This window comes from Heterodontus francisci, chromosome 7, assembly GCF_036365525.1.
Source record: "Heterodontus francisci isolate sHetFra1 chromosome 7, sHetFra1.hap1, whole genome shotgun sequence".
Classification (NCBI taxonomy): domain Eukaryota; kingdom Metazoa; phylum Chordata; class Chondrichthyes; order Heterodontiformes; family Heterodontidae; genus Heterodontus; species Heterodontus francisci.
In genome coordinates this window covers 421,915-444,871 of record NC_090377.1, presented here as the reverse complement: position 1 = coordinate 444,871, position 22,957 = coordinate 421,915, and the positions used below count along the sequence as shown (strand labels likewise).

Genomic DNA, 22,957 nt, shown 5'->3' with positions numbered 1-22,957 from the left:
TGTCTTACCAACTTAATAGAATTCTTTGAGGAAGTGACAAAGTTGATTGATGAGGAAAGGGCTGTCGATGTCATATACATGGACTTCAGTAAGGCGTTTGATAAGGTTCCCCATGGTAGGCTGATGGAGAAAGTGAAGGCGCATGGGGTCCAAGGTGTACTAGCTAGATGGATAAAGAACTGGCTGGGCAACAGGCGACAGAGAGTAGCAGTGGAAGGGAGTTTCTCAAAATGGAGACGTGTGACCAGTGGTGTTCCACAGGGATCCGTGCTGGGACCACTGTTGTTTGTGATATACATAAATGATTTGGAGGAAAGTATAGGTGGTCTGATTAGCAAGTTTGCAGACGACACTAAGATTGGTGGAGTAGCAGATAGTGAAGGGGACTGTCAGAGAATACAGCAGAATATAGATAGATTGGAGAGTTGGGCAGAGAAATGGCAGATGGAGTTCAATCAGGGCAAATGCGAGGTGATGCATTTTGGAAGATCCAATTCAAGAGTGAACTATACAATAAATGGAAAAGTCCTGGGGAAAATTGATGTACAGAGAGATTTGGGTGTTCAGGTCCATTGTTCCCTGAAGGTGGCAACGCAGGTCAATAGAGTGGTCAAGAAGGCATATGGCATGCTTTCCTTCATCGGACGGGGTATTGAGTACAAGAGTTGGCAGGTCATGTTACAGTTGTATAAGACTTTGGTTCGGCCACATTTGGAATACTGTGTGCAGTTCTGGTCGCCACATTACCAAAAGGATGTAGATGCTTTGGAGAGGGTGCAGAGGAGGTTCACCAGGATGTTGCCTGGTGCTAGCTATGAAGAGAGGTTGAGTAGATTAGGATTATTTTCATTAGAAAGACGGAGGTTGAGGGGGGACCTGATTGAGGTGCACAAAATCATGAGGTATAGACAGGGTGGATAGCAAGAAGCTTTTTCCCAGAGTGGGAGATTCAATTACTAGGGGTCACGAGTTCAAAGTGAGAGGGGAAAGGTTTAGGGGGGATATGCGTGGAAAGTTCTTTCCGCAGAGGGTGGTGGGTGCCTGGAACGTGTTGCCAGCGGAGGTGGTAGACGCGGGCACGATAGCGTCTTTTAAGATGTATCTAGACAGATACATGAATGGGCAGGAAGCAAAGAGATACAGACCCTTAGAAAATAGGCGACAGGTTTAGATAGAGGATCTGGATCGGCGCAGGCTTGGAGGGCCGAAGGGCCTGTTCCTGTGCTGTAATTTTCTTTGTTCTTTGTTGACCCGTGAGGGACCAAGGGGGAATTTTGTGGGTGGAGCCAGAGGACATTGGGAGGGTGCTGAACGAATACTTCACATCTGTCTTCACCCAACAGAAAGAGGATGTAGATATGGAACTTAAAGAGAGGGACTGTGAGGTTCTTGAGCAAATTGTCATCGGGAAGGCTTAAAAGTGGACAAATCTCCAGGTCCGGACGATTTGTGACCCAGGATGCTGTGGGAGGCAAGGGTGGAGATTGCAGGGGCTCTGACCCTAATTTTTAATTGCTCTCTGGCCACGGGGGAGGTGCCAGAGGACTGGAGAACAGCTAATGTGGTCCCACTATTTAAGAAAGGTTGTAGAGATAAGCCAGGGAACTACAGACCAGTGAGTCTCAAGTCATTGGTAGGGAAACTATTGGAGAAAATTCTGAAGGAGAGAATCTATCTCCACTTGGAGAGGCAAAATTTGATTAGGAATAGTCAGCATGGGAGGTCATGCCTAACAGATTTGATTGAATTTTTTGAGCATGTGACCAGGTGTGCAGATGAGGGTAGTGCAGTTGATGCAGTTTACATGGATTTCAGCCTTTGACAAGGTCCCACATGGGAGACTTATATCTATATCTAATCTAATCTAATCTAATCAAAGCAAATGCACATGGGATACAAGGTAACTTGATAAGGTGGTTTCAAAATTGGCTTCGCTGCAGGAGACAGAGAGTGATGACAGACGGCTGTTTTAGTGACTGGAAGCCAGTGTCCAGTGGCGTACCACAGGGATCTGTGCTGGGTCCCCTACTGTTTGTCATTTATATAAGCGACATTGATAACTCTGTGGGGGGTAGGATCAGTAAGTTCGCGGGTGACACAAAGATTGGCTGAGTGGTTAACAGTGAGGTGGAGTGTCTTGGGTTACAGGAAGATACAGACGGGATGGTCAAATGGGCAGAAAAGTGGCAGATGGAATTTAACGCTGAAAAATGTAAGGTGATAGCCTGACACTTGGAAGTTCCGAGGAACAAAGGGACCTTGGTGTGTTTGTCCATAGATCTCTGAAGGCAGAATGGCAGGTTAATAGGGTGGTGAAAAAGGCATATGGGACACTTGCCTTTCTCAATCGAGGCATAGATTACAAAAGCAGGGAGGTCATGTTGGAATTGTAAAGAACTTTGGTAAGGCCACAGCTGGAGTACTGTGTGCAATTCTGGTCGCCACATTGTCGGAAGGATGTGATTGCATTGGAGGGGGTGCAGACGCGATTCACCAGGATGTTGCCTGGGATGGAACATTTAAGCTATGAAGAGAGGTTGGATCGGCTTGGGTTGTTTTCACTGGAGCAGAGAAGACTGAGGGGTGACCTGATTGAGGTATACAAGATTATGAGGGGCATGGACAGGGTGGATAGGGAGAAGCTGTTCCCCTTAGTTGAAGGGTCAGTTATGAGGGGTCACAAGTTTAAGGTGAGGGGCAGGAGGTTTAAGGGGGATTTGAGGAAGAACTTTTTTACCCAGACGGTGGTGATGGTCTGGAATGCCCTGCCTGGGAGGGTGGTAGAAGCAGGTTGCCTCTCATCCTTTAAAAAGTAACCTGGATGAGCACATGGCTCGTCATAACATTCAAGGCTATGGGCCAATTGCTGGCAAATGGGATTAGGTAGATAGGTCAGGTGTTTTAATGCATCGGTGCAGACTCGATGGGCCGAAGGGCCTCTTCTGCACTGTATTATTCTGTAATTCTGTTGTAATCTCGGGATTACTCCCTGTGCCACGTGCCAGTGAGGCTCGAAATAGGAAGATAGTGCAGCTAAACACGTGGGTGAACAGCTGGTGCAGAAGGGAGGCTTACCAGGGGTAAGCAATGGGGTGCAGGTCTCTGGCACAGAGTTTGTCCCTGTTGCTCAGAAGGGAAAGGGGAAGAGGAGCAGAGCATTAGTCATTGGGGACTCCATAGTTAGGGGAACAGATAGGAGGTTCTGTGGGAACGAGAGAGACTCGCGGTTGGTGTGTTGCCTCCCAGGTGCCAGGGTACGTGATGTCTCTGATCGTGTTTTTGGGATCCTTAAGGGGGAGGGGGAGCAGCCCCAAGTCGTGGTCCACATAGGCACCAACGACATAGGTAGGAAGAGAGATGGGGATTTAAGGCAGAAATTCAGGGAGCTAGGGTGGAAGCTTAGAGCGAGAACAAACAGAGTTGTTATCTCTGGGTTGTTGCCCGTGCCACGTGCTAGCGAAGAGAGGAACAGGGAGAGAGAGGAGTTGAACACGTGGCTGCAGGGATGGTGTAGGAGGGAGGGTTTTGGTTTCCTGGATAATTGGGGCTCTTTCTGGGGTAGGTGGGACCTCTACAAACAGGATGGTCTTCACTTGAACCAGAGGTGTACCAATATCCTGGGGGGGAGATTTGTTAGTGCTCTTCGGGGGGGTTTAAACTAAATCAGCAGGGGAATGGGAACCTAAATTGTAGTGCCAGTGTACAGGCTGTTGAGAGTAGTGAGGTAGGGGATAAGGTTACAGGGACGCAAGAGGGCACTGGCAAGCAAGAACTTGGTTTAAAGTGTGTCTATTTCAACGCCAGGAGCATCCGGAATAAGGTGGGTGAGCTTGCAGCATGGGTTGGTACCTGGGATCCTGATGTTGTGGCCATTTCAGAGACATGGGTAGAGCAGGGGCAGGAATGGATGTTGCAGGTTCCGGGATTTAGATGTTTCAGTAAGAACAGAGAAGAGGGTAAAAGAGGGGGGCGGTGTGGCATTGTTAATCAAGGAAAGTATTACAGCGGCAGAAAGGACGTTTGAGGACTCGTCTACTGAGGTAGTCTGGGCCGAGGTTAGAAACAGGAGAGGAGAGGTCACCCTGTTGGGAGTTTTCTATAGACCTCCGAATAGTTCCAGAGATGTAGAGGAAAGGATAGCAAAGATGATTCTCGACAGGAGCGAGAGTAACAGGGTAGTGGTTATGGGGGACTTTAACTTTCCAAATATTGACTGGAAATACTATAGTTCGAGTACTTTAGATGGGTCTGTTTTTGTCCAGTGTGTGCAGGAGGGTTTTCTGACACAGTATGTGGACAGGCCAACCAGGGGCGATGCCACATTGGATTTGGTACTGGGTAATGAACCCGGCCAGGTGTTCGATTTAGATGTAGGTGAGCACTTTGGCGATAGTGATCACAATTCGGTTAGGTTTACCTTAGCGATGGGCAGGGACAGGTATATACCGCAGGGCAAGAATTATAGCTGGGGGAAAGGAAATTATGACGCGATTAGGCAAGATTTAGGATGTGTAGGATGGGGAAGGAAACTGCAGGGGATGGGCACAAACGAAATGTGGAGCTTATTCAAGGAGCAGCTAATGCGAGTCCTTGATAAGTATGTACCTGTCAGGCAGGGAGGAAGTTGTCGAGCGAGGGAGCCGTGGTTTACTCAAGAAGTTGAAGCGCTTGTCAAGAGGAAGAGGGCGGCTTATGTTAGGATGAGACGTGAAGGCTCAGTTCAGGCGCTTGAGAGTTACAAGCTAGCCAGGAAGGATCTAAAGGGAGGGCTAAGAAGAGCAAGGAGAGGACACTTGAAGTCATTGGCGGATAGGATCAAAGAAAACCCTAAGGCTTTCTATAGGTATATCAGGAATAAAAGAATGATAAGAGTTAGAACAGGGCCAATCAAGGATAGTAGTGGGAAGTTGTGTGCGGAATCAGAGGAGATAGGGGAAGCGTTAAATTGCCCCAATTATAGGTAGGTGGTAGGGAAATATATAGGGACAGGTGGGGATGTGATAGGAATACGGGATTAGTGTAGGATTAGTATAAATGGGTGGTTGATGGTCGGCACAGACTCGGTGGGCCGAAGGGCCTGTTAAAGTGCTGTATCTCTAAACTAAACTAAACTAATCCCATATTCCTACCATATCCCCACCTGTCCCTATATTCCCCTACCACCTACCTATACTAGGGGCAATTTATAATGGCCAATTTACCTATCAACCTGCAAGTCTTTGGTGGTGGGAGGAAACAGCAGCACCCGGTGAAAACCCACACAGACACAGGGAGAACTTGCAAACTCCGCACAGGCAGTACCCAGAATTGAACCCGGGTCGCTGGAGCTGTGAGGCTGCAGTGCTAACCACTGCGCCACTGTGTCTTGTTCGCAACCATTCTTGAAGATAGGAGTTGTCTGCAGGGAATGGGCTGTTTATATTTTCCCCAAAGCTAATTCAGATGTGGATAATGGGTTTCGTCTTCACCAGACTGATCTGTTTATTGACAGTACAGGAGGGGTCACCTGACCTCTACTCCATTTTGTCTCTGGCACAATTGTGTCCATTTTCTTGTGGTTCAGTTCAACAGTTAACGTTTATTTCATAATTCCTCCAGATAATTTCATATTTCCTCACTGTTCCCTTCATTAGCCTGACACCATATACAAAACATTAACAATGCTAACCTCATTCATCGTCTCCATTATTTCAACAAAGAACACAAATTAAGTTTGTCAAACACAACTTGTCTTCAACAACTCTGTGCAAACCTTCATTCATTAACCCATGTTTTTCAAAATGGCAATTAATTTTGCCCCAGATAATGTCTCCAGAAGCTTCCCCACCAGTGATGTTAGGCTGAATGACCTGCAGTTGCCGTGTCTATCCATCTCCATTATTTTGAACAGTGGTCTCACATCTGCAATCCTCAAGTCTGCTCGCACTATCTCGAAAAGAGGATTGGAAGGTTGCGACCAGAAGCTCTTTATTTTCTACTCCTAATTCCTTCAGTTATCCAGGATGTATGCCTTTGTGATGAGATGAAGTTTCTATTAAAACCAAATCTCGTTTATACTGCTTCCTTCCACAAATAACAGTTTGTAAACAAACCTGTTAAATCATTAAGATTATGCAAATTTTTGGCATTGCTGCTTTTTATTAGCCTCCTGAAATAAGATTAAGTAGAATCCTATATACTGTAGCCTCAAGGTTAAGTTTCCGAACAGAGCTCACCTTTGCAAGCTGCTTTTTGCAATTCAAATGAGTAGTAGTATTGGAGCAAGCCACAACAGTCTACCTCCTCGGCTGACAGCAAGGGTCCTAATGGAATGTATTTTAGCATTACGTAAAATTTAGAGCTGTCGTGAATGACTGTTCCCTAAGGATTGGTGTTAGGACCTTTTGATATATACTAATAAATAGACTGTAAAGATCTAGTCATCTCCCCTTGACAGTCAACAGCACTGCCATCGCTGAAACTCCTACCATCAACAACCTGGGGGGGTTACCATTGACCAGAAACGTAACAAGAGCAGGTCGGAGGTCAGGAATTCTGCAGCTAGTAACTCACCACCTGACTCGCCAAAGCATGTCCACAAGGCACAAGTCACGAATAGGATGGAATACTCCCCACTTGCCTGGATAAGCGCAGCTCCAACAACACGCAAGAAGCTCCACATCATCCAGGACAAAGCAGCCTGCTTGATGTTTAGAAACCTAGAAAAATAGGAGCAGGAATAGGCCATTCAGCCCTTTAAGCCTGCTCCGCCATTCAATACCATCATGGCTGATCATCCAAACACAGTAACCTGTTCCTGCTTTCTCCCCATATCCCTAAGAACTCTATCTAACTCTTTCTTGAATATACTTAATGATTTGGCTTCAACTGCTTTCTGTGGTAGAGAATTCCACAGGTTTGCAAATCTCTGGGTGAAAAAATCTCTCCTCATCTCAGTCCTAAATGGCTTACCCCTTATCCTGGACTACCCCGCCATCGGGAACATCCTTCCTGCATTTAGTCTGTCCATTCCTGTTAGAATTTTTGTAGGTTTCTATGAGATCCCCTCTCATTCTTCTAAACTCTAGCGAATACAAGCCTAATCGACCCAATCTCTCTTTATACGTCAGTCCTGCCATCCCAGGAATCAGTCTGGTGAACCTTTGCTGCACTCCCTCCACAGCTAGAACATCAATCCTCAGACAAGGAGACCAAAACTTCACACAATATTCCAGATGTGGTCTCACCAAGGCCTTGTATAATTGCAGCAGGACATCTTTGCTCCTGTACTCGAATCCTCTTGCTATGAAGGCCAACATACCATTTGCCTTCTTAACTGCCTGCTGCACCTGCATGCTTACTTTCAGCGACTGGTGCACAAGGACACCCAGGTCTCGCTGCACCTCCCCCTTTCCCAATCTATCACCGTTCAGATAATAATCTGCCTTTCTGTTTTTGCCACCAAAGTGGATAACCTCACATTTATTCACATTATATTGCATCTGCCACTCATTAGCCCACTCACTCAACCTGTCCAAATCACATTGGAGCTTTTCTGCATCCTTCTCATTGCTCACACTCGCACCCAGCTTTGTGTCATCTGCAAACTTGGATAAATTACATTTAATTCCCTCATCTATATCATTAATATATATTGTGAATAGCTGGGTTCCTCGCACTGATCCCTGTGGTACCCCACTAGTCACTGCCTGCCACTCGGAAAAAGACCAGTTTATTCCTACTCTTTGTTTCCTGTCTGCCAACCAGTTCTCTATCCATGTCAGTACCTTACCCCCAATCTCATGTGCTTTAATTTTGCATGCTAATCTCTTATGTGGGACCTTATCGAAAGCCTTCTGAAAGTCCAAATACACCACATCCACTGGTTCTCCCCTATCTATTCTACTATTTACATCCTCAAAAAATTTCAGTAGATTTATCAAGCATGATTTCCCTTTCGTAAATCCATGTTGACTTTGTCCGATCCTGTCATTGTTTTCCAAGTGCACTGCTATTACATCTATTATGGACTCTAGCATTTTCCCCACTACTGATGTCAGGCTAACTGGACTATAATTCCCTGTTTTCTCTCTACCTCCTTTTTTAAATAGTGTGGTTACATTAGCTACCCTCCAATTCATTGGAACTGTTCCAGAGTCTATAGAATTTTGAAAAATGACCAGCATTGTATCTACTATTTCTAGGTCCACTTCCTTAAATACTCTAGGATGTAGATTATCAGGCCCTGGGGATTTATCGGCCTTCAATCCCGTCAATTTCCCTAACAGCATTTTCCTACTAATACTGATTTCATACAGTTCCTCCTTCGCACTAGACCCTATGTTCCCCAACATTTCTGGGAGGTAATTTGTGTCCTCCTTTGTGAAGACAGAACCCTGTTCCCCATTATAAATTCCCCCATTTGACTGAAGGCGCCCACATTTGTCTTCACTCATCTTTTTCTCTTCACATATCTATAGAAGCTTTTACAGTCAGTTTTTATGTTCCCTGCAAGCTTACTCTCATACTCTATTTTCCCCTTCTTAATCAATCCCTTTGTCCTCCTTTACTGAATTCTAAACTGCTCCCAATCCTCAGGTTTGCTGCTTGTTCTGGCCATTTTATATTTCTCCTCCTTGGATCTAATACTATCCCTAATTTCTTTTGTAAGCCACGGTTGAGCCACCCTTCCTGTTTTATTTTTGCACCAGACAGGAATGAACAATTGTTATAATTCATCCATGGGCTTTTTAAATCCTAGCTATTGCCTATCCACTAGGAGATTTACTAGGATGTTGCCTGGTATGGAGGGAAGGTCTTACGAGGAAAGGCTGAGGGACTTGAGGTTGTTTTCGTTGGAGAGAAGAAGGAGGAGGAGAGGTGACTTAATAGAGACATATAAGATAATCAGTGGGTTAGATAGGGTGGATAGTGAGAGTCTTTTTCCTCGGATGGTGATGGCAAACACGAGGGGACATAGCTTTAAGTTGAGGGGTGATAGATATAGGACAGATGTTAGAGGTAGTTTCTTTACTCAGAGAGTAGTAGGGGCGTGGAACGCCCTGTCTGCAACAGTAGTAGACTCGCCAACTTTAAGGGCATTTAAGTGGTCATTGGATAGACATATGAATGAAAATGGAATAGTGTAGGTCAGATGGTTTCACAGGTCGGCGCAACATCGAGGGCCGAAGGGCCTGTACTGCGCTGTAATGTTCTAATTCTAATTCTAACCCTTTAAGCAAGATTCCCCAATCTATCATAGCCAACTCACGCCTCATACCTTCATAGTTTCCTTTATTCAGATTCAGGACCCTGGTCTCAGAATCAACTCTCTCACTCTCCATCTTAAGGTGGTGGATGGGATGCCATTCAATTCCTTCATCATTGGTGCACCATGGTAGCAGTGTGCATCATCTGCAAGATGCACTGCAGCAACTCATCTAGGTTCCTTCAACAAAACCTTCCAAACCCACAACCTCTACCACCTAGAATGGCAAGTGTATGGGAACACCACCTGTAAATTCCCCTTCAATCAACACCATCCTGCTTGGAAATATATCGCCTTCACTGTTGCTGGGTTAAATCCTTCAGTTCCCTTCCTAACAGCACTGTGGGTGTACCTACACCACATGGACTGCAATGGTTCAAGGCAGCAGCTTACTACAAATTTCTCAAGAGCAATTAGCGATGGGCAATAAATGCCCGCATGTGGAACGAATAAAAAAAACCTGGACTTGGGTATTTGGGGCATAACTTCAAGGAAAAATGAGATAAGGCAATATAAACTAAATGCCACAATTTTTAACTGGGTGTAGGAACAGAAGCACCAGGGGGTGTATGTATACAAATCTTTGAAAGTGGCAGGACAAGTTGAGAAGGCTGTTTTTTTTTTAAAAAAGCAGACGATCCTTGGCTTTATTAATATAGGCATCAAGTACAAAAACAAGGAAGTTATGTTTTATCAATACATTAAAAATAAGGGGATAACTAAGAAGATAGTAGAGCCCATAAAAGACCAAAAAGGTAATCTATGTGTAGGGGCGGGAGATGTTGGTATTGTTCTTAATGACTACTTTGCGTCTGTCTTCACAGAGAGGGGACGATGCAGATATTGTACAAAAGGAAGAGGGGTGTGAAGTATTTGAGGTGATCAACATAGGGAGAGATGATGTTTTAATGGGATAAGCATCCTTGAAAGTTGATAAATCACCAGAGCCGGATGAAATGTACCCCAGGCTGTTAAAAGAAGCGAGAGGGGAAATAGCGGAAGGTCTGACCATCATTTTCCAGTCCTCACTGGATACAGGTGTGGTGCCGGATATTGGAGAACTGCTAACATAGAAATATAGAAAATAGGAGCAGGAGTTGGCCATTCGGCCCTTCGAGCCTGCTCTGCCATTCATTATGATCATGGCTGATCATCCAACTCAGCAGCCTGTTCCCACTTTCACCCCATACCCTTTGATCCCTTTAAACTCAAGAGCTATATCTAACTCCTTCTTGAAAACATACAATGTTTTAGCCTCAAATGCTTTCTGTGATAACGAATTCCACAGGCTCACCACTCTCTGGGTGAGAAATTTCTCCTCATCTCAGTCCTGAATGGTTTACCCCGTATCCTTAGACTATGACCCCTGGTTCTGGACTCCCCCACCATCGGGAATATCCTTCCTGCATCTACCCTGTCAAGTCCTGTTAGAATTTCATAGGTTTCTCTGAGATCCCCCCTCACTCTTCAGAACTCCAGCAAATATAATCCTAACCGACTCTGTTTAAAAAGTGAGCAAGGGATAGACCGAATAATTAGAGGCCAATCAGTCTAACCTCAGTAGTGGGAAAATTATTGGAATCTATTCTGACAGACGGGATAAACTGTCACTTAGAAAGGCACAGGTTAATCAAGGATAGTCAGCATGGATTTGTTAAGGGAAAATCTTGTTTGACCAACTTGATCGAATTTTTTGAGGAAGTAACAAGGAAGATAGATGAGGGTGTGCAGTTGATGTGGTCTACAGTAGTTCTATTATTGGGCAGAACATTTAACAGGAAATTATTGGAGCATGTAAAAAAGGTAGAACAAAGAACAAAGAAAATTACAGCACAGGAACAGGCCCTTCGGCCCTCCAAGCCTGCGCCGATCCAGATCCTCTATCTAAACATGTTGCCTATTTTCTAAGGGTCTGTATCTCTTTGCTTCCTGCCCATTCATGTATCTGTCTAGATACATCTTAAAAGACGCTATCGTGCCCGCGTCTACCACCTCCGCTGGTAACGCGTTCCAGGCACCCACCACCCTCTGCGTAAAGAACTTTCCACGCATATCCCCCCTGAACCTTTCCCCTCTCACTTTGAACTCGTGACCCCTAGTAATTGAATCCCCCACTCTGGGAAAAAGCTTCTTGCTATCCATCCTGTCTATACCTCTCATGATTTTGTACACCTCAATCAGGTCCCCCCTCAACCTCCGTCTTTCTAATGAAAATAATCCTAATCTACTCAACCTCCCTTCATAGCTAGCGCCCTCCATACCAGACAACATCCTGGTGAACCTCCTCTGCACCCTCTCCAAAGGTAATGTATTAATTGTGGGGGACTTTAATCTGCATAAAGACTGGGACCATAAAATTGGCAAGAGTGGTTTAGAAGATGAATTTGTAGAATGTTTTTGTGACAGTTTCTTGGAGCAATACGTTGTAGAACCGACTAGGGATAAAACTATTTTAGAGCTTGTATTGTGGAATGAAGTAGGGTTAATAAGCAATGTCACAGTAAAAGATCCACTGGGAAATAGTGATCATAATACCATTCAATTTCATGTTAAGTTTGAAAGTCACACATTTCAATCACAAACAAGAATCTTAAACTTCAACAAAGCCAATTACGAAGGTATGAGGGGAGAACTGGCTAAGGTTAATTGGCTAAATAGACTGGAAGGTATGGCAGTAAATGAACAGTGGGAAACATTCAAAGAAACAATTCAAAGGGTTCAACAAAAGTAATTCCGTTCAAAAACAAAAACTCGTCAAGAAAGACCCATCCGTGGCTCACTCAGGAAGTTAAGGAGAATATTATACTAAAAGAAGACGCTTACAATGTTGCAAAAAATAGTTGCAAGTCTGAGGATTGGGAGTGTTTTAGAAACCAGGAAAGGGCCACCAAAATGTTGATAAAAAGGGAAAAAATAGAATGAGAGAGTAAACTAGCCAGCAATATAAAAACAGATTGTAAGAGCTTTTATAAGGAAATAAAAAGAGAGTAGCTAAAATAGACATTGTCCCTTAGAGGCAGAGACAGGAGAAATCATAATGGGAAATGAGGAAATGGCAGAAGCATTGAACAAATATTGTGTGTCCGTCTTCACAGTAGAAGACACAAGTTCCATACCAGAAATAGGCAGTAACCTAGGAGCTAAAAAGAGTGAGGAAATTAAGGATATTGATATCAGCCAAGAAAAAGTATTGGAGAAACTTGACAGACTAAAATCTGACAAGTCCCTGGGACCAGATGGCCTACACCCTAGGGTCCAAAAAGAGATAGCTGCAGAGATAGTGGATACGTTGGCTATGATTTTCCAGAATTGCTTAGATTCAGGAATGGTCCTATCAGATTGGAAGTTGGCTAATGTTACACCGCTTTTCAAGGAAGGAGGTTGAGAGAAAACTGGGAAGTACAGGCCAGTTAGTCTAACATCAGTCATTGGGAAAATGCTGGAAACTATTATTAAGGAAGTCTTAACATTGCACTTGGAAAAGCATAGTACGATTAGAACAAGTCAGCATGGTTTGACAAATTTATTAGATTTTTTCAGGATTAACTAGTAGGGTAGATAAAGGAGAACCAATAGATGTAGTATACCTGGATTTTCAAAAGGCATTTGATAAGGTGCCACATAAAAGATTAATAGGCAAGATAAGGACTCATGGTGTTGGGGGCAATATATTAGCGTGGATAGAGGATTGGTTAACAGACAGGAAGCAGACAGTGAGCATAAATGGGGCATTTTCAAGCTGGCTAGCTGTGAATCGTGGGGTGCCGTGCAGCGAAGATTTACTAAATGGCCCCTGGGATGAGGGGGTTGTTCTATGATGAGAGGCTGAGTAAATGGGGCCGATATTCTCTGGAGTTCAGAAGAATGAGAGGTGATCTAATTGAGACATACAAGATTCTGAAAGGGTTTGATAGGATAGAAGCTGAGAGATTATTCCCACTGGTCAGGGAATCTAAAACACGGAGACACAGTCTCAGAATAAGGGGCCAATCATTCAGGACTGAGATGAGGAGAAGTTACGACACTCAACAGGTTGTGAATCTTTGGAATTCTCTACCTCAGAGGATTGTGGATGTTCCATCATTGAATACATTTAAGGCTGGGATAGATAGGTTTTTGGTCTTGCAGGGAATCAAGGGATATGGGGATGGGCAGGAAAATGGAATTGAAGCCCAAGATCAGCCATGAACGTATTAAATGGCGTAGCAGGCTCAATGGGCCATATGGTCTACATCTGCTCCTCTATCTTTTCTTGTGTACATGGATTTTAGCAAGGCTTTTGACAAGGTCCCACATGGTAGACTGGTTAAAAAAATAAAATCCCATGGGATCCAGGGAAATGCAGCAAGGTTGATACAAAATTGGCTCAGTGGCAGTAAACAAAAAGTAATTGTTAGCGGGTGCTTTTGCGACTGGAGGGCTGTTTCCAGTGGCGTTCCGCAGGGCTCAGTACTAGGTTCCCGGCTTTTTGTGGTATATATTAACTATTTGGACGTAAATGTAGGGGGCATAATCAAGAAGTCTGAAAACGACACAAAGATTGGCTGTGTGGTAGATAGCGAAGAGGATAGCTGTAGGCTACAAGAAGATATTGATGTAATAAAAGCAAAATATTGCGGATGCTGGAAATCTGAAATAAAAACAAGAAATGCTGGAAATACTCAGCAGGTCTGGCAGCATCTGTGGAGAGAGAAGCAGAGTTAACGTCTCAGGTCAGTGACCCTTCTTCAGAACTGGCAAATATTAGAAATGTGAAATGTTTTAAGTAAGTAAAGTAGGGGTGGGGCAAGAGATAACAAAGGAGAAGGAGTAGATAGGACAAGGTCACACAGAATAACCGACCAGAAGGTCATGGAGCAAAGGCAAACAATATGTTAATGGTGTGTTGAAAGACAAAGCATTAGTACAGATAGGGTGTTAACGGACTGCAAACTGAACGACCGCATGTACAAACATGAAAAAAATGTTTGGGTAGGCAAACTGAACAAACAAAGATAAAACAAAATAAACACAAAAAAAAAGAAAGGAAGAAAAAATAACTAAAAATAAAAGTAAAATGGGGGGCCCGTCATGCTCTGAGATTATTGAACTCAATGTTCAGTCCGGCAGGCTGTAGCGTGCCTAATATTATAGAAGATATTGATGGTCTGGTCAGATGGGCAGAAAAGTGGTAAATGGAATTCAACCTGGAGAAGTGTGAGATGATGCATTTGGAGAGGTCAAACAAGGCAAAGGAGTACACAATTAATGGGAAAATACTGAGAAGTGTAGAAGAAGTGAGGGACCTTGGAGTGAATGTCCACAGATCCCTGAAGGTAGCAGGACAGATTGCTCAGGTGGGTAAGAAGGCATATGAAATCCTTTCCTTTATTAGCCGAGATATAGAATACAAGAGCAGGGAGGTTATGCTGGAACTGTATAACTCACTAGTGAGGCCGCAACTTGAGTACTGTGTGCAGTTCTGGTCACCTCATTACAGAAAGGATTTAATTGCACTAGAGAGGGCACAGAGGAGATTTACGAGGATGTTGCCAGGACTGGAAAAATGCAGCTATGAGGAAAGATTGGATAGGCTGGAGTTGTTTCCCTTGGAACAGAGAAGGTTGAGGGGAGATCTGATTGAAATGTACGACATTTTGAGGGGCCTGGAAAAAGTGGATGTGAAGGGCCTATTTACCTTAGCACACAGGTCAGTGACGAGGGGGGCATAGATTTAAAGTGATTAGTAGAAAAATTAGAGGGGAAGATGAGGAAAAATGTTTTCACCCAGAGGGTGGTGGGGGTCTGGAACTCACTGCCTGAAAGGGTAGTTGAGGCAGAAACCCTCAACTCATTCAAAAGGAATCTGGATATCCACCTAAAGTGCCGTAATCTGCAGGACTATGGACCAAATGCTGGAAGTTGGGATTAGAATAGGTGGATCGTTTTTCGGCCGACCCAGGCACAATACAATTCTATTCTTTCTATGTTAAATGTTTATAAAACACTGGTTAGGTCCCAGCTGGAGTACTGTGTCCAATTCTGGGAACCACACTTTCGGACGGATGTCAAGCACTTAGAAAGAGTGCAGGCCTGCTCCTGCTCCTAATTCGTACGTATGTTGAGATTTTTACTACAATGATAACAGGAATGAGGGACTTCAGTTATGTGAAGAGCCTGGAAAAACTGGGGTTGTTCTCCTTAAGGTTAAGGGGATATTTGCTAGAGTTGTTGAAAATTATGAGGTGTTCTGGCAGCGTAAATAAGAAGAAACTTTTTCAGTTGCAGGAGGGTGGGTAACCAGAGGGCACAGATTTAAGATAACTGGCAAAAAGATCCAGGCAGAAAATTAGGAGAGTTTGTTCACACAATGAGTTACGACCTGTAATGAAAGAGTGGTGGAAGTGAATGTAGTAGCAACTTACAAAAGGGAATTGGATACATACTTGAAGAAGAGAATTTGCTGGACTATGCGGAAAGAGCAAGGGGAGAGGGACTCACTGGATAGCTCTTTGAAAAAGCCAACACAGGCGAGATGGGCCAAATGACCTCCTTCTGCACTGTATGATTCCAGTGACACCCACATACCACCCTAGTGTGTTGAAGCAGTGCAATTTTATCAACAGTCATGTACATACAAGTCACACGCGTTCTGGTTTAGAACTTATTTTACCTGGAACAGCCGCTGAAAATGAGGATTGGGAACTTTACTGACTTTGAAGAGATCCTCTATTTCTTCCCCATCGTCCACCACCAAACTCATAGAGTCAATCAGAGCATCCACAGCTGATAACTGTTCCTCTGTTAGACAAAAGAACCGCCAGCGAGATAAGGATACATTTTTTATGGAAAAATGCATTGCTTGAAAAGGTGGTGAAAGCAGATTCAGTGGGAATTTTCAAAAGGGAATTCGATGAATACTTGAAGGGAAAAAACTTAGAGGGCTATGGGGAAATAACAGGGTAGTGGGACCAATTGGATCTCTCTTTCAAAGCAGCTCAGTGGGCCAAATGGCCTCCTCGTATGCTGCATGATTCTATGATTCACTCCACGATGAACCAGCTTTCACCGAGATCCCAGTCCAGTTACATTAACTGTGCCAACGTTAACTCCCTCCACAGATTCATACAAAGAACAGTACAGCACAGGAACAGGCCATTCGACCCTCCAAGCCTGCGCCGATCTTGATGCCTGCCTAAACTAAAACCTTCTGCACTTCCGGGGACCGTATCCCTCTATTCCCATCCTATTCATATATTTGTCAAGATGCCTCTTAAACGTCTCTATGGTACCTGCTTCCACCACCTCCCCCAGCAACAAGTTCCAGGCACTCACCACCCTCTGTGTAAAGACCTTGCCTCGCACATCCCCTCTAAACTTTGCCCCTCTCACCTTAAACCTATGTCCCCTAGTAACTGACTCTTCCACCCTGGGAAAAAGCTTCTGACTATCCACTCTGTCCATGCCGCTTATAACTTTGTAAACCTCTATCATGTCGCCCCTCCACCGTTCCAGTGAAAACAATCGGAGTTTATCCAACCTCTCCTCATAGCTAGTGCCCTCCAGACCAGGCAACATCCTGGTAAACCTCTTCTGTACCCTCTCCAAAGCCTCCACGTCCTTCTGGTAGTGTGGCGACCAGAATTGCACACAATATTCTAAGTGTGGCCTAACTGAAGTTCCGTACAGCTGCAGCATGACTTGCCAATTTTTATACTCTATGCCCCGACCGATGAAGGCAAGCATGCCGTATGCCTTCTTGACTACCTTATCCACCTGCGTTGCCACTTTCAGTGACCTGTGGACCTGTACGCCCAGATCTCTCTGCCTGTCAACACTCCTAAGGGTTCTGCCTTTTACTGTATACTTCCCACCTGCATTAGACCTTCCAAAATGCATTACCTCACAATTGTCCGAATTAAACTCCATCTGCCATTTCTCCGCCCAAGTCTCCAACCGATCTACATCCTGCTGTATCCTCTGACAATCCTCATCACTGTCCGCAACTCCACCAAACTTTGTGTCATCCGCAAACTTACTAATCAGACCAGCTACATTTTCCTCCAAATCATTTATATATACTACAAACAACAAAGGTCCCAGCACTGATCCCTGCGGAACACCACTAGTCACATCCCTCCATTCAGAAAAGCACCCTTCCACTGATACCCTCTGTCTTCTATGACCGAGCCAGTTCTGTATCCATCTTGCCAGCTCACCTCTGATCCCGTGTGACTTCACCTTTTGTACCAGTCTGCCATGAGGGACCTTGTCAAAGGCTTTACTGAAGTCCATATAGATAACATCCACTGCCCTTCCTTCATCAATCATCTTCGACACTTCCTCAAAAAACTCAATCAAGTTAGTGAGACATGACCTCCCCTTCACAAAACCATGCTGCCTCTCGCTAATAGGTCCATTTGTTTCCAAATGGGAGTAAATCCTGTCCCGAAGAATCCTCTCTAATAATTTCCCTACCACTGACGTAAGGCTCACCGGCCTATAATTTCCTGGATTATCCTTGCTACCCTTCTTAAACAAAGGAACAACATTGGCTATTCTCCAGTCCTCTGGGACCTCACCTGTAGCCAATGAGGATGCAAAGATTTCTGTCAAGGCCCCAGCAATTTCTTCCCTTGCCTCCCTCAGTATTCTGGGGTAGATCCCATCAGGCCCTGGGGACATATCTACCTTAATGCTTTGCAAGACACCCAACACCTCCTCCTTTTTGATAATGGGATGACTGAGACTATCTACACACCCTTCCCTCGGCTCATCATCCACCAAGTCCTTCTCCTTGGTGAATACTGATGCAAAGTACTCATTTAGTACCTCGCCCATTTCCTCTGGCTCCACACATAGATTCCCTTCTCTGTCCTTGAGTGGGCCAACGCTTTCCCTGGTTACCCTCTTGCTCTTTATATATGTATAAAAAGCCTTGGGATTTTCCCTAATCTTGTTTGCCAATTACTTCTCAGAATCCCTTTTAGCCCTCCTGACTCCTTGCTTAAGTTCCTTCCTACTGTCTTTATATTCCTCAAGGGATTCGTTGGTTCCTAGCCTTCCAGCCCTTACGAATGCTTCCTTTTTCTTTTTGACGAGGCTCACAATATCTCGCGTTATCCAAGGTTCCCGAAACTTGCCAAACTTATCCTTCTTCCTCACAGGAACATGCTGGTCCTGGATTCTAATCAACTGACGTTTGAAAGACTCCCACATGTCAGATGTTGATTTACCCTCAAATAGCCGCCCCCAATCTAAATTCTTCAGTTCCTGCCTAATATTTTTATAATTAGCCTTCCCCCAATTTAGCGCCTTCACCCGAGGACTACTCTTATCCATATCCACAAGTACCTTAAAACTTATGGAATTACAGTCACTGCTCCCGAAATGCTCCCCGACTGAAACTTCGACCACTTGGCTGGGCTCATTCCCCAATACCAGGTCCAGTACGGCCCCATCCCTAGTTGGCCTATCTACATATTGTTTCAAGAAGCCCTCCTGGATGCTCCTTACAAATTCTGCCCCATCGAAGCCCCTAGCACTAAGTGAGTCCCAGTCAATATTGGGGAAGTTAAAATCACCCACCACTACAACCCTGTTACCTTTGCATCTTTCCAAAATCTGTCCACATATCTGCTCCTCTACCTCCCGCTGGCTGTTGGGAGGCCTGTAGTAAACCCCCAACATCGTGACTGCACAGTTCCTATTCCTGAGCTCCACCCATATTGCCTCGCTGCATGACCCCTCCGAGGTGTCCTCCCACAGTGCAGCTGTGATATTCTCTTTAACCAGTAATGCAATTTCCCCTCCCCTTTTACATCCCCCTCTATCCCGCCTGAAGCTTCTAAATCCCGGAACATTTAGCTGCCAATCCTGTCCTTCCCTCAACCAAGTCTCTGTAATAGCAACAACATCATAGTTCCAAGTACTAATCCAAGCTCTAAGTTCATCTGCCTTACCTGTTATACTTCTCGCATTGAAACAAATGCACTTCAGATCACCAGTCCCGCTGTGCTCCACAACATCTCCCTGCCTGCTCTTCCTCTTAGTCTTACTGGCCTTATTTACTAGTTCCCCCTCATTTATTTCACTTGCTGTCCTACTGCTCTGGTTCCCACCCCCCTGCCACACTTGTTTAAACCCTCCCGAGTGACGCTAGCAAACCTCGCAGCCAGGATATTTGTGCCCCTCCAGTTTGGATGCAACCCGTCCTTCTTGTGCAGGTCCCATCTGTCCCTGAAGAGATCCCAATGGTCCAGATATCTGAAACCCTCCCTTCTACACCAGCTGTTCAGCCACGTGTTTAGCTGCATTATCTTCCTATTTCTAGCCTCACTGGCACGTGGCACAGGGAGTAATCCAGAGATTACAACCCTAGAGGTCCTGTCTTTTAACTTTCTACCTAACTCCCTAAACTCCCCCTGCAGGACCTCGTCACTCTTCCTGCCTATGTCGTTGGTACCGATGTGTACCACAACCTCTGGCTGTTCACCCTCCCCCTTCAGAATGCCCCCTGTCCGTTCAGAGACATCCTTGACCCCGGCACCAGGGAGGCAACATACCATCCTGGAGTCTCTTTCACATCCACAGAAGCGCCTATCTGTGCCCCTGACGACAGAGTCCCCTATAACTATTGCTCTTCTGTGCTTTGTCCCTCCCTGCTGAACAACAGTGCCAGCCGTGGTGCCACTGCTCTGGCTGCTGCTGTTTTCCCCTGATAGGCCATCCTCCCCAACAGTATCCAAAATGGTATACTTGTTTGAGAGGGGGAGAGCTGCAGGGGATTCCTGCACTGACTGCCTGCCCCTTCTAGCAGTCACCCATCTATCTGCCTGCACCTTGGGTGTCACCACTTCTCTACAACTCCTGTCTATGACACTTTCTGCCACCTGCATGCTCCTAAGTGCCTCAGTATTGAGTATCAAACAGAAGAGAACAATTCTACATTTGCTGAAAACATGCCTCCTTGTTGAAAAAAAAATGATAACATTCTGTACCCTGAAGTCTGGAAACAGTTTCACAGAATCACAGAATTGTGACAGCGCAGGAGGCGGGCCATTCAGCCTATCATGTCTGGACCGGCTCTTTGAATGAGCAATTCACAATGCCACTCCCCTGCCTTCTCTCCATAATCCTGCATATTCTTCCTTTTGCATATTGCAGTTCCTTTTGAATGCTTCAACTGAACCTGCCTCCACCACACACTCAGGCAGTGCATTCCAGACCTTAACCACTCACCGCGTGAAAAGGTTTTTCCTCATGTCGCTTTTGCTTCTTTTACCAATTACTTAGCTGTGCCCTCTCGTTCTCGATCCTTTCAGGAATGGAAACAGTTTCTCCCCATCATGATTTTGAATACCTCTATCAAATCTCCTCTCAGCCTCTCCTCCAAGAAAAACAGTCTTAACTTCTTCAATCTGCCTCCATAATTGAAGTTCCTCATCTCTGGAACCATTCTCATGAATCTTTTCTGTACTCTCTCCAATGCCCTCACGTCTTTCCTAAAGTGCGGTGCCCAGAAATGGATGCAATGCTCCAGCTAAGGACGAACTAGAGTCTTATCCGCCACCTGTCCGTCCATTCCATCAATTTGTCTACGTCCTTTTGAAGTTCCACACTATCCTCCTCACAGTTTACAATGCTATGCTAACACACGGGGGTTAGAATTCTCCTTTGAGCTCCACAGTCACCATATTTCTCAATATTGTTCTGTTCTGATACTGTTCCATCTCCAAACTCCCTTTCCTCCCCAAAGTCCTTGAATGTGCTGTTGTTTCCCAAATTTCACATATGAACCTCTCCAATCAGGCTTATGTCCCTCTCACTGCATTAAAATTGCCCTCAAGGTCATAACATCCTATGTGACTAGAAATGTGGTATACCATCCCTCCTCGTTCTTCTCAACCTGTCTGCAGCCTTTGACATGGTTGACCACAACATTCTCCTCCATTGGTCAGCTGGGTGGGACTGCCCTCACCATTCCAATCTTTCCAGTCTTACCCAGAGAATCACCTGCAAGGGCTTCTCTTTCCATTTCTTGGAGTCCTTCATAGATCCATCCTTGGCCCCCTCCTATTTCTCACTTACATGCTATCCCACAGCAAAAATCATCCGAAAAGACGTCAACTTCCACATGTATTCTGACTACATCCAGTTCGACTGCAGCAGCAGCTCTCGCGACCCATCCACTGCCTCTGATTTGTCACGCTCCTTGTCTGACATCCAGTGCTGGATGAGCAGTAATTTCCTCCAGTTAAATATTGTGAAGTCTAAGTCATTGTCTGTTCCTATTCAACAATCTTCAGCCAGAAGTGCCGAGTGGATGATCCTTCTCAGCCTCTTACTGAAGTCCCCAGCATCTTCAGCCAATTCAATTCACTCAGTGTGATATCAAGAAATAACTGAAGGCACTGGATACTGCAAAGGCTACGGGTCCTGACAATATTCTGGCAATAGTACTGAAGACCTGTGCTCCAGAACTTGCCGTGCCCCTAGCCAAGCTGTTCCATTACAGCTACAACACTGGCATCTACCAGGCAACGTAGAAAATTGCCTCGGAAAATCCTGTACACAAAAAGCAGGAAAGGTCCAACCCGGCCAATTACTGCCCCATCAGTCTACTCTCAATCATCAGTAAAGTGCTGGAAGGTGTCGTCGACAGTGCTATCTAGTGACACTTGCTTCGCAATAACCTGCTCAGTGACTATCAGTCTGTGTTCCGCAGGGCCACTCAGCTCCTGAGCTCATTATAACCTTGGTTCAAACATGGACAAAAGAGCTGAACTCAAGAGGTGAGGTGAGAGTGACTGCCCTTGACATCAGGGCAGTATTTGACTGAGTATGGCATCAAGGAGCCCTAGCAAAACTGGAGTCAATGGGAATCGGGGGAAAACTCTCCACTGGTTGGAGTCATAACTAGCGAAAAGGAAGATGGTTTTGGTTGTTGGAGGCCAGTTACCTCAGCTCCTGGACATCATTGCAGCAGTTCCTTAGGGTAGTGTCCTAGGCCCAACCATCTTCAACTGCTTCATCAATGACCTTCCTTCAATCATAAGGCCAGAAGTGGGGTTGTTTGCTGATGATTGCACAATGTTCAACACCATTCGTGACTCCTCAGATACTGAAGCAGTCGATGTAGAAATGCAGCAAGACCTGGACAACCTGGACAATATCCAGGCTTGGGCTGATAAGTGGCAAGTAACATTCGTGCCACACAAGTGTCGGGCAATCACCATCTCAAACAAGAGAGAATCTAACCATCTAACGAGGGGAGGCGGTGGTGTAGTGGTATTATCACTGGACTAGTAACCCAGAGACCTAGGGTATTGATCTGGAGACATGCGTTCGAATCCCACACAGTAGAAGGTGGAATCTGAATTGAATTAATAAATCTGGAATTTTTTAAAAAACTAGTCTTATGATGGCCATGAAACCACTGTCGATTGTTGTAAAAACCCATCTGGTTCACTAATGTCCTTTAGGGAAGGAAATCTGCTGTCCTTACCTGGTCCGGCCTAAATGTGACTCCAGACCCACAGCAATGTGGTTAACTCTTACATGCCCTCTGAAAACACGTAGCAAGCCACTCAGTTGTATCTAACCACTACGAAGTCAATGAAAAGGAATGAAACCGGACGGACCACTCGGCATCGACCTAGGTACCGGAAACGACAACAGCAAACCCAGCCCTGTCGACCCTGCAAAGTCCTCCTTACTAACATCTGGGGG

At 45.1% G+C, this 22,957-nt stretch overlaps 1 protein-coding gene across 1 annotated transcript in view; it reads right to left on the bottom strand.

The window, feature by feature from the left end:
- xrcc5 (X-ray repair complementing defective repair in Chinese hamster cells 5) overlaps positions 1-22,957 on the bottom strand; it is a 388,719-nt gene that overhangs the window by 192,046 nt on the left and 173,716 nt on the right. Inside the window, exon 13 of the mRNA XM_068034693.1 lies at positions 15,900-16,027. Coding sequence (XP_067890794.1) covers positions 15,900-16,027 — 128 coding nt within the window. The remainder of the gene's footprint in view (positions 1-15,899; positions 16,028-22,957) is intronic.